The 12,593-nt window shown below is 39.3% G+C and overlaps 1 protein-coding gene and 1 pseudogene across 1 annotated transcript; one reads left to right on the plus strand and one right to left on the minus strand.

The window, feature by feature from the left end:
* Nucleotides 1-4,813: 4,813 nt before the first annotated feature.
* LOC107747640 (F-box only protein 40-like) lies at nucleotides 4,814-9,019 on the plus strand (annotated as a pseudogene).
* An 802-nt stretch (nucleotides 9,020-9,821) lies between these two features.
* Nucleotides 9,822-11,755, minus strand: LOC107747642 (tetratricopeptide repeat protein 36). Its single transcript, XM_016562235.1, has 3 exons — nucleotides 11,599-11,755; nucleotides 11,139-11,327; nucleotides 9,822-10,312 (listed from the first exon to the last, which is right to left on the minus strand). The coding sequence occupies exons 1-3, from the start codon at nucleotides 11,702-11,704 to the stop codon at nucleotides 10,044-10,046; spliced, it is 564 nt and encodes a 187-aa protein (XP_016417721.1). The 5' UTR covers nucleotides 11,705-11,755; the 3' UTR covers nucleotides 9,822-10,043.
* Between the last annotated feature and the right edge of the window lie 838 nt (nucleotides 11,756-12,593).

Raw genomic sequence — 12,593 nt, forward strand, 5'->3', positions numbered from 1 at the left:
AAAGAATAATAATAATAAAAAAACTTCAATAACTGTTTGAAGGACAGCCTATATGAATCTATCATAATTTTACAGTAAAATGTTAATGTAAACAGACAGGGGGAAAAAAAGTCAAAATATGTGCATTAGCTTTTCCAGTATAAATTCAGCCTTACAGACTTATTATCGCCTATTATTGTTTCTATATTTTTTGTATGTTTTTATATTAACAGTTAACTTTTTTAATAAAATAGTTATATTCATTGTAAGAATATTAATTGTTCGCAATATCAAAAAACGGAAATTTTGGTGTAATGACAGTGATAGTGTGGACAGAAACTGTCCATGGTACCATGGTAAAGTATTAATAATATTATTGTATTATGGTCAGAATTCAGGAAAGGAAGAAGAAAAGAAAGTCATTTCAATTCTCAGAACAAACATAAAACCATTACATAGTCTACCTGCCTGCCAAAGTAATAGGCTAATTCTTATCCAACTCAATATGACTTAAAGGGTTAGTTCACCCAAATTCTGTCATTAATTACTCTCCCTCATGTCGTTTCAAACCCGTAAGACCTTCGTTCATCTTCGGAACACAAATTAAGATAGTTTTGATGGAATCTGAGAGCTGTCTGACCCTGCATAGACAGCAATGCAACTGAAATGTTCTCAAGTCCAGAAACTTAGCAAGGAGATCTGTAAAATAATCCATGTGACATCAGTGGTTCATCCGCAATTATACGAACCTACGAGAAAAATTTTTGTGCGCAAAAAAAAAAAAAAAAAAAAAAAAAGACTTTATTCAACAATTCGTCTCCTCCGCATATTCCGGATATTCTCCAAAATGGCGCTACGGGGTGATTTGACTGGTTTTACTGATGCATTGTTGTAAAATTTAAGTCCAGTGAAATGTGAATCACGATAAAAGCCAGCTAAAGTCATATGGTTGCTTCAGTAAATGCATTTTTATGTCACGTTTGCTTTTCTAAACACTATTGGTTAGGTTTGGGGTGGGTGGTATGTTATTTTCGAAAGCGATGGAGAATTTACCTTCTAGCACCGTTAATCGCATGGATGTTTAATTTCTGAATTGCCGCAATACAAACATAACAAATGCAATAAAAATATTTCTAGATTAATATTCATCTGTTTTGGATCAAACTGAACACGCTTTTAGTGCCACTCACTGGACACAAAACTTGCAAGAAGCAATGCTATATAATTTTGCAATGATGTTGCCAATGGCAATTTTCTTTCCGATTGGCTGCATTTAGTTTCTTCATGTGCGGTACACAGGGCCATTCCTCTCTGAACATTAGTTTTACTGGGGAGAGAATTTAAAGTCTGTAATTGTATATCACAAGAGACTTCAGGCTAATATCAATTATTCAAGCTTTGACATCTAATGCAAGAAACGCCAAGGCACTTTTTAAATCCTGAGTATAGGAAGTGCTTTTATAAGAGACATGGTTAGTGCTCACAGTTTGTCATCATAGGTAATACAATCACTCCTTCACTGTGAAAAAAAAATGCAGATTAGATTTATGTGTTAGGTATGGTGGATATTTTTAGCCTGTTAAAGGAAAAGTTCACTCATTACACATACGTAATTTCCGGACTTTTATAGTGTTCATTTATATTTTCTGGCAACAGTATGTTTCCGCTGTGTGGAGAAGAGCAACATGAACATCCTACAAAAAAAAAATATATATATATTTTTGTTTCACATGTTATAGAAAATGAAATAGGTTTGAAATATGTAAAAGATTGAATTTCAATGGTTGAGGCATCCATATGTCTGCTAGTATTGTATGAAAAGGCCACACAGCATTTGAAAAGCCGACTGTATGGATGCACAGGTGAATTTGGCTCCGAGCTCTTTGCAGTTTGGTGTGTCTCCATGAAGCGACGTCATTATTTTCAAATGTAATGCATTCGAGTCTGCAATGGTAGAATGCAAAGAGAGTAAACAGATGAAGCCTTCCCTCCACACCTTTCAAAACACAAAAACACTATAATTCATTCCAAACAAGAAAAGATTACCAAGGTGCACTGCTGTGACTGGCATCAAGCCGAAGGTGAAATATGGAGCAAGGATAAATGGGGTGTGTTAAATAGACCATGTTTCCATCAGTCGGCCAAAGTAAACCACATGTGCCATCTCCCAGTCTGTTCAGTTCTCTTATCAGGAACAGGCCTCTTATCTCGTAGCTCCATAACAGCAAACACACTCACACAAGAACAAGTGTACACACACTCCAAAACACAAACACACACTGTCCTAACACCAGTGCCGATGCTGGATTATCATCATCAGTTTGTAGCTAGGTGACATTTGGTTGCCTTTTTATCAATCGGTGATATAAAAGTTCATCTCATTGGCAGCCTGAAAGCAAAGAAGCCATGTGTAGGATTTAATTGTAACACTGCTAAGTTTGAAGTTACGAAAGACCTGCCTTTAAATTGTAGTTTTCCACATAAGCCTGATTATCCACCACTAAGATTATAATTTTAAAGATCAGAAAGGATACCATATGGGTGCACCCAAGGAGTTCTAATAAACCTGAAGAAAGCGGGAACATTTCCATTAATCTCTAATGGCAGTTGCTAGTTAATCAGCCCTGAAAGTACAAGACCTGGATGTTCCCTGAATGCCTTTAAATAATTAGTGCAATATAATGGATTTCTTGCAGTACATATTATGTTGTTTCCATGAATTTTTATTCCCGACACAGCTAATTTTCAATGACCATCAAAGCAGGAAGATGCAATATTTACCAGCAGTCTTTCTGACAAAACAAACCAGCCATACCTCCTGAGTGCATCACTGTCAAAACATTAGTTATTTCAAATCTGCAATTTACGTCAGACTCATCTTTCATTGAGCTATGACAGAGAGCTTTGACATTCAGCGTAGCCTGACCTTAATGAGTTGATGTTTTTCCATTTGATGCGCTGACCTGCGGTCACCTCTTCCTCTTGTGGCTGTATCTGGTGTTCAAATCTGTTATTAGTCTGTCTGGATGTAAAAACAGCTTCACTATAATGCCTCATTTTCAATTTCCCCCATTTTGTCCTGTTTAAAACTTTCTTCATTAATGTAGCAAAATTAGACAAAGTTTCATGTCCTGGGGGAACCTATAAAATCCCGTTTCTAATTAAGTAGTATTAGCAGTAAAGACATCATTGAAAGGTGGCTTTAATTACTTTTTGGCATTAATAGTGTGAGACTGGATACAGATTTGTTGTTGATGGGCTAAATTTATATGATCATAAACGCCTGCATGCATGGTGGCTTTTTCTTCTTCAGGTTGAATTAAAGTGAGAAGCTCATTGAAAATTTCATTGACGAGGCATCAGCAGTTTTCATTTTATTGACTGACTTCACTTCAGAGCCGACATCTGATTGATTTGTTTTTATACTCCAAGGATGCTAATAAGGTCATTATTGTTTTGTAGACACAACTAGTTTTTGGACGTAATTAAAAAATAAATTAAAAAATAACATTAAAATGACAGTCAACAAAGCCAATGTCTGAAGTCAAAAATCCTGAACAAATTAGCATAAGCCAAGGTGGTTTAAATAAATAAAATCAGAAAAAATAATAATTTAGACTTTTGTTAGATTTATGTTCCTTAAACACTAATCCTTAACACAAGCAATATCTAATAATCCAAACCTGTAATGCTCCACAATCTATGTACCTCAAAGGGCTGTACTGACATCTAGTGCAGGGGCATAGCCATCATTTCAGAAGTGAGGGGGACAGAAATGTTATATATATACAAAAAAAAAATGTTTTATATATATATTTTTATATATATTTATTAGGGATGCACCGATACCACTTTTTCCAGTACTCGCCCGATACCGATACTTTTATTTTTGGTACTTGCCGATACCGATGCCGATACCGGTATTTTTATTGCATTTGTACATTTTTTAAATATTGGGTACAGAAACTAAAAGGGTATGTATAATGTTAGTTGGTTAACTTCATTTATCAAATAGATACAGTCAAACCAAAATATATTCAGACACCTTCAACATACTGAGTGTTTTGCGCTCCGTGATGTTCATCTCGCCTTATTCTGGGTCCGAATAAAACATCAGATCATGCACAGACTATCCTGTCTCTTTGAATTTAAATCTATATTTATTCACACCGGCTCTTGAAAACCTCTATGCGAACACACTTGCCCGAAAAAGTGCGGGGGACGAATTTACGTGATATTAAAAGTGGGGGGGCCACGTCCCCCGCGTCCCCCGCGTAATCTACGCCCCTGATCTAGTGGATAGTATGTGTAGTAAGATTATTATTGTGTGATTTATAATTCAGCAACATATTCATTGGAAGAGTGGGTAAAATAATTGCAAAGGCATTGATTTTCTTTTTTTTACATTTGTTATGTATGTGTCAACATAATAGCCGCATGTTATCAATTCACTTATATTTACTCACCAGTTCAAAACTCCTTGTTAAATAAACAGCTAGTATCCTCATTTTTAAGTGGTGATTCAATAATATTGATCATTCTTGACAATCAGTTAGCACAGTATACAAATAATAGTAACTGTGTGTGGTGTGATGTAATGTAACCTTGTGTCTCATAGGCTTAGCCTGACTTGTCTGTTTGTCTATTTATAACAGGGAAGATAGAACAGAGGAGAGATATTTACATCCACACAGACCCATTTAAACACACACACACACAAGTCATGCTAACATCGCCAGGGCAGGCAAGGGTAAGTGAGACTGACCTGTATTCATGATCAAGACCTTTAACAATAACACAGACGTCTAGAAGTGTGTGTTACCACACACAAGTCATGCTAACATCGCCAGGGCAGGCAAGGGTAAGTGAGACTGACCTGTAATCATGATCAAGACCTTTAACAATAACACAGACGTCTAGAAGTGTGTGTTACTGGTTTCTCTCATTGAAAAATGCTAATTGTGCACATGCATTTTCTTAACAGTGGGTAAACCTGTTTACTGTTTGAAATTCAAAGATTGTCTAATGCAATTTTTCAGGTGTTTTTAAGGGTTATTATAAACTGTTTTCTTAGAAGTTCTGCTATTTTATGGTCAAATAGCTCATCTAAGCAAAAAAAAAAAAAAAAGGTTTAGGTTTTATGCTCATTCTTCTAGAAAGCATTGTCTGATATGTAAATATGTATTCGGTGTAGTCTGACAATTGTCTTGTTATGTGGTTTTATGTTGTGTCTATTCTAGAAAGAAAAGAAAAGTCAATAATCGTCTAGACAATAGCAACACTGAAACATTTCCGAGACTTGTTTCCTTTCAGCGTCTATTCCCTTGTCTCATTACAGAGTTTATTTTCAAACACAAGAAATGGTAATGCGGTCATGGTAAGCTTTGAGTTTCAAAGTTGTCATGTTCTTCTTGCTTTCAAACAAGCAAGTGTTGTGTATCAAACAGTCTAAGTACAATAATGGTTATCTTGTGGGCAACAAATACATGTATTGGATTGTCACCTCCAGGGCAAGAATAGGACTACCGACTCTGGTCTTCATCCACACTTTGAGAAATGTCATAACCAGCACTGCAAGATTCCCGTAGACATCCCCACATCATGCTTCTTCATTTCCTGTCACCTGCAATGCGGAGCCGCCTTCCACCTTTGTAAAGAGGATGAGCATCGTCTTCTCTGCCCTAAAGAAATTGTACCCTGCCTCAATGCTGGTTATGGCTGTCCCATGACCATGACTCGTCAAAGACTTGCCCAGCACCTAGAATTGTGTCCTGCCAGTGTCATCACATGTACCCTGGAATGGAACCGATGGCCTGTGAACGAGATTGATACCATGTTCTACAGGAACGCCCTTCAGGATACAACCTGCATGAGTCAGTTGGACCTTGCTATGGACCTTAGAGATCAGAAGCTTCTGTTTAGCTCAATTCAAATGAAGACACTCTTCCCTGAGTTGATAGAGAAGATGGATGAGCCTGAAGTTCCACTGGATGGTGCGGTTGGAGGTGTTGATCCAGAGCGCTGGGAGTCTCAGAACTTAAACCCGGAAGAGATGTTGGAGAATAGTCTTATTGGGGAAGAGGTACAAGAACTAACCCAAGAGGAAAGGTTGGCCCTTGCTAAGAGTAAAGATGTGGCCTGCTTGGAGAACGTCTCGGTTACGTATGGTAACCCTCGTTCCCTGAAGAAGGGAACGGAGACGTCACGTCGGATGACCGACGAATTGGGATCTCGCTTAGAGAGACCAATCTACTTCGAGTGTAAACTAAACGAGCCAATGCACATTGGCATGCGATTATTGCATCCAGCTGCCGCTGATCACAGCGTGAGTATAAGTAGGCAGCAGATGCAGCGCATATTCAGGTTTTCGCTGAGGAGCCGAGCCGGTGACCCGGCCGCTCAGCGGTGGTACAGGAGCTGTGGCGACGTGACGTGACGTCTCCGTTCCCTCCTTCGGGAACGAGGGTTACCATACGTAACCGAGACGTTCCCTTTCAGTCGGTCACTCTCGACGTCACGTCGGATGACCGACGAATTGGGATCCTACCAAAGGGCCACAGCTACTGCCCCTTCCAGTGTCCTGTGGAAGCCACCTGCGCCCCTACTTTTTGGCGTAGGCCAGGGCTTGCACAAGAGGACCAGCTACTGCTGCTATGGCACTACCCAATGAGTAAGACTGGATAACACTGGGAAAACGTACCCGTTCTACTTGGAACAGGGACGTTACGGAAGCTCCAACCTTCCCGAAGGAGGTTTCGGAAGCAAATACACATATGAACATTCCTTGGGTGCATATGGAAGAATGGAGGTGATTGTAACGCTCTTGGAATGGCAGAAGTCTGCCGCGGAACACGGGCTCGAGGCTATACCGTGGACTTTATACATATGGGATCCACTTAGGTCTTACATATGGAACCCAGCCTTCTACCGGTTCTCGAGGATTCAGCGAGTGAAGGCCTGGCGCCGGACGCTCCGCCACGTCTGGCTGCCGAGGGGACGGAGGAGCTCCACAGGGTCTACTATATGGACTCTCTGGAGTGGTTTTAGCAAGCCGACCCGAAGTCGGGGCCTCTCAGTGCTTCTACCCGTTTGAGGTGAGAACACAGGAGGATACCGGCTCCACACGAAGGCTATAGAGTCTAGCGGACGTGTAGGGGTCGCCCAGCCCGCAGCTCTACAGATATCTGCTAGCGAGGCGCCACGAGCCAGAGCCCAGGAGGATGCCACACTCTAATTGAATGAGCTCGCCACCTGAACGGGCAGGGCACACCCTGTGCCTGATAAGCCAGGGTGATGGCATCCACTATCCAGTGGGCCCATCCTCTGCTTAGAGACGGCATTCCCCTTCTGCCGGCCTCTTGCCAGGACAGGTTTAGCCCCTTGGCAAGATGGTGTTCTTGATAGACTACGTAAAGAGGTCAACATGGCAGAGTATAATATGTATCTGGTGCACAATGGATGTATGCTTATCAACTTTGGCCAGCTAGCTGCTTGCACACCTAAAGATAAAGATTTTGTTTATGGAAATTTAGAGCCTATTGAAGTTCAAACCATACACTCTTCCAATGCGCCGATCAGCTACAGAGCCAAGCGTAGCCACCTCAAGGATCCATCACAAATGGTTAAGACAGACCAGAATGTGGACACATCTGATTTAGGCATTGTTATAGAAGAGCTTCCAAAGGCAAATGAGGTAGAGGCCGCACTGCTGTGCTGTCTAGAAAGAGAAAGGTCATCAGATATGTGTGACTGTTGGAACCGACGGGCTCTATGTTGACTTTGGCACCCAGACCTATGACTTCCATTCTGCTCCATTCAAAAGTGATGCATCTTTGGCCGATGTTGTTGCGGAGCAGCCTCAAAACCTACATGTGCAGATTCAGACCGAATGTGTGACTAGGAGACACAATAAATCCTGCTCAGCCTTCACTTACCTGTGCTGTCATGCCTTCAGGCGTGATGAATACCCTGGCACATTAGGAACGTGCATGGAGACATCCAGTCATGTCTTACTGGTTGGTTTTTACAGCGGTGCCCGCTGGCTTACCTTGGTTGCACCTTTAGCCAGAAGAAATTTCGACCATCTAAATATCAGGCTACCGTAAGCTATGATACAGATCTTAGCACTTTCATCTTACAAGCAAAGGTGGCAGCATCACTTTACAAAGGAGTAAAAACCATTAGCAGTGAATGTAAACGAGCAAGGAATTTAGATTCTCTGAGCAGACTTCCTTTTGAGATCTTACATCACATAGTGAGTTTTCTGGATAGTGTGTCTTTGGGTCGTCTGTCTCGGGTTTCTCAGTTAATGAGGGAGGTATGCAGCACTGTTCTGCAGCAGAAGGGCACGGTGTCTCTCAAATGGGAGAAAAATACATATTCTCATGGTGGATTCACCTAGAGGGCCAGAAAAAAGGTAAATGCTTTTCTCATATAAACCTGTATCCTGCTATTTTTTTCCTGTGGAACACAAAAGAAGACATTTTAAAAAATATTTAAGCTGCTTTTTGCCCCATTTATAGTAAGTACAACTGTTCAGTTATTAAAAACATCATAAACCAAGCAAACACAAAAAGTTCCACAAACATTAGTGTATGTTTCTCTTTGGAAATCAATTCCTATCATTCTAGGAATGTTATTTTTCTTTTTTTGTGTGTGTGTAACCTAATAAGAACACATACAGTACACAACATTCTCTAGTGGTTATTTTGAAGTTTCTAGTTTGTTCTTGTTAGCTGGGAAGGCACCATAAAATAACCATTATTATTATTATTTTATGCAATGACATAATTGATATATTGGAGCTTTCACATCTCCATGTAGGCATGGGAGTTCAGCAGTCTGTTCTCTCCAGTGGATTCATGGTCTTTGAAGATATGCCTCCATGGCAGAGCACCTGAATGTCTGTCCTTTCTACCAGAAGGAGATCAGAAGTGAACCTGTGGCATTACCCAGCATGACAGATCTCCAGGAAAGAAGAGGAGAGTTCCAGACACTAGTCAATAGTGTCCTCACTACTGACAAGTCACATGGAAAATAAGAGACTGCTAGTAGCACACATAAAATAAAAGCATGCTGCAAGCAATGACCCCCTAAATATTTCCTAGATGAATTTATGTTTTAGTCAATGTCAACTTTGTATGCTGTTTTAAAGAGATTTTCTTTCTTGGGTAAAGGTTCCTAACTTTTGACAGATCATTGCTATCCTCTAGTGGCTGAAAGATGCACTGCTATATAAGCAGGCTTCAAAAATCAACTTAAGGGGTAGTTCCCAAAAATTACAATTTTGTCATCATTTATTCACCCTCTTGTTGTTCCAAACAAGTATACATTTATTTTGTCTGCGGAACACAAAATAAAATATTTTGAAGAATGTTGGTAACCGAACAGTTGCCGGTAGCCATTGACTTCTACAGTAGTTTTTTTTTTCCCCTATACTATAGAAGTCAATGGGTACTAGCAACCTGAGGGTAAGTAAATGATGATGTAATTTTCATTTTGGGGTGAACTGTCACTTTAATATTATAAATGTATATTTATTGAGATGCCAAAGACTACTAGTGAAAATGTTTCTATTTTGCATTTAATACCAGGTTAATGAAAAATTATACTATCAGCATAACAATGTGATTGATAAGTTTAGAAAAAAAAGTATTTATTTTGTCCTACATTTGGTTTAATGACAGCAACACTCATGTGTATAAAATCTTCAGTTGCTCTTCAGCATGATTTTAGAATCTGTACAAACTATCATATGATCAATGTCACACATTTACTTATTTAAACAGTGACCTATATCTTATATATAAGTTTATTTCCATCATACAGTTCCACTCATAAAGTTCCATCCAAAAGTTTATTTATCTGTTCCTCCAGTGCTATCATAATTTTAGGTTTTAAATTTTAATATTTATTTTTTTTCTTTCATTCTCTACATCCCCCAAATTGACAATCACCTGAAAAATGTTTGACTTTATTCACAAAGTACAAGCAAAGTACAAGTTAATAAATGTATGCCTTTGTAACAGTACAATGTATATACTTATTAGTATATCTTTCCATCTCTATGGCATGTCTGACATTTCTGGGTTGCGTAGTTTATCGATGACCTCTGACAGCATGCGGTTACATAGGGCAGCGTAGGGGTTCAAGATCACAGCCTGCTGCCGGGCAAACTCACTGCCTAGAGCTGCTGCCTTCTCAAAGTCCACCCGAGCCTCCTCATCACGACCCGACAATCTAAGAAGAAGCCCACGCTGGACCAGAGCCTGACAGGCTGATCGCCCAATGCCGCCGCTGAGAGAAATGGCACGCTCCAGATCTTCCACTGCACCTGCAATATATATATATCAGTTCAGTGAGATAACCCAAAAAAATAACTCCACACTTGCCTTGTTTAAATACATATCATTTAATGTGTTCTGTAAGATTTGTTAGGTAGATTTATTTATTTATTTATTTTTTGAAACACAGGCTCATTGGGACAAAAAAAAAAAAATATATATATATGGTGACATTTCTGCAAAATTATATTACACTGCTCCAGTGAGTGGCGCTAAAGTCACGTTCAGTTTTATCTGAAACAGATGAACATAAGTCTGGCAAGGTTTTATGATGTTTGTTGTTTTATGTATCATGTCCGCTCAAACACTAAACATCCTGTAAGTGGCAATAAAAGGTTAATGCTGTATCGCGTTTGAAAACATTGTATAAACTACACCAAACAGATAGTGTTAACAAAACCAAACTAAACATGAGATAAAAATACATTTGCTGAAGCATCCATGCCATTTTAGCTGGCTTATACAAGTCTTTAAATGCTTTTATCGTGACTCACGTTTCACAGGACTCAAGCAAATATACTACATTTGTAAAGCCATACATACGGAGCTGGTTATGTGATACAAATGTCAAAATGTATTGGTTTACAAATCATGCACTATGAAAATATTTTTGAGGTAGTATTATGCAAGGAAATGCACAAAAATAAGCTTTTATTAAGCGATAATCTGCCTCTATAATCACGTTTTGTGCGAACATCAATGAAAGTTGTTGCCATTTTAATGTATTTTCATTATGGTCTCTGAAAAAAGAACTGCAGAAATTAAAGTTGGAAACCTTTTCAGCTGATTCTGGGGGAGAAAGAAGAAACGTATCACCTTCCGTGTCTCCCTGCAGGCGTTTGGTCTGGGCTCGGTTGTTGTAGGCTGAAGCCCTCTGAGGCAGGATCCGGATGGCCTGGTTAAAATGCTGAAGAGCAGAGGGTAGGTCTCCAGACTCAGCAGCAGAAACTCCCTGCAGTTCCAGATCTTTCACCTGTTTCACTAGCTCTGATTCAAAAACACTGTCTAGAGAAAGACATATGAAAGAAATACACAATAATGTTCACAATGAGAACACATCTTTATAGCATTTGAAACTTTCGAGTATGAAAGACCTGATTTAATTCCCTAAGTAAACTGCCACATCTATCTATCTATCTATCTATCTATCTGTCTGTCTATCTATCTATCTATCTATCTATCTATCTATCGCAATATAACATTAAGTGAGAGACTACTTGGTCATCATCATACACAAACTTTGCATATGTTATCTAATTATGGACCTTCATCTTACCATTGTCTGTCAGCTCATCTTCTTGATTTAATCCAGGGATATCTCCAAAAGGGCTGGTAGGGTTAAAGATGACCTGTAAAACTGCTCTGTCATGTGCTGAGGCCATTTTGCTCTAGACAGTAGACTAAGATCCAAAATGATGCTTTTTTTAAAGTTGCCTACATTTTTATGGGAATAGAGGCGTTCCCTGCATAACTCTTTCCAACGCTCCACACTAGCCAATCAGATAAGGGGGTGGAAGCAGGACTTTGAGATGGTCTGTGTTTGATTAAGTCAGCTGTGGGATGTTGAGGATCTGAAAGCAAATATATATATATATATATATATATATTTATAAACACTTTTAAAAATTAGGAAAAAAATTGTGGTCGTCAAAAAAATTGCTAGTTACATGCAGTTTATGTGAAATAAGTTTGCCACAAAATTACAACAACAACAAAAAAACGCTCTATACAAAACCATTAAATTGTACCTCCTCACTGTACATAACGCTGAAAGTTCCCATCTTCTAGGTGAACATCCTGTCATTCTTGTTAGTCTTGGCAGAGATTTTCGTCAACATCACATCTGATGTTTCTTTTGTGATGCAGCAGGGGAAAATAGTTTTGCGATGATGGTCTGTGATGTCCTCACAAGCAGCATTCATTACATCCAACTTAGTTATCTGATCTTGTGGCTTCTAGTCATACACTTTCCATCCCCATGCTGAAATATCTGATTCAGGAAGGGGAGTATGGTGGAAGGAACTCTAGTGTTATCCTTTCATGCTCAGCAAACCATTCCCCAACAATGTTGGTGCTGTGGAAGTTGACATTATCCCACATAATTATGTCATTTGGCAAATCTGGTCTAAGTAAATCTCTTTCGTGTTCTGGTAAGGCTCTGTATAGTGTACTCAAGAAGGCCATCTGTCCAGAGTGTTTCCCCTGCCTGCGACCCGAGACGCTGGGATAGGCTCCAGCATCCTAGCAACCTAGAGGACAGGTGGTTTGGAA

The sequence above is a fragment of the Sinocyclocheilus rhinocerous genome, unplaced genomic scaffold (genome assembly GCF_001515625.1).
Source record: "Sinocyclocheilus rhinocerous isolate Xijiao unplaced genomic scaffold, SAMN03320098_v1.1 scaffold619, whole genome shotgun sequence".
Classification (NCBI taxonomy): domain Eukaryota; kingdom Metazoa; phylum Chordata; class Actinopteri; order Cypriniformes; family Cyprinidae; genus Sinocyclocheilus; species Sinocyclocheilus rhinocerous.

What these genes read in the sequence shown, in the direction of transcription:
- LOC107747642 (XM_016562235.1), bottom strand. Translation starts at nt 11,704, where the DNA reads ATGGCCTCAGCACATGACAGAGCAGTTTTACAGGTCATCTTTAACCCT. An exon ending in AGATGAGCTGACAGACAATG is followed by an intron (nt 11,328 to 11,598) that starts GTAAGATGAAGG and finishes GTCTTTCTCTAG; the next exon opens with ACAGTGTTTTTGAATCAGAG. An exon ending in CCTGCAGGGAGACACGGAAG is followed by an intron (nt 10,313 to 11,138) that starts GTGATACGTTTC and finishes TATATATTGCAG; the next exon opens with GTGCAGTGGAAGATCTGGAG.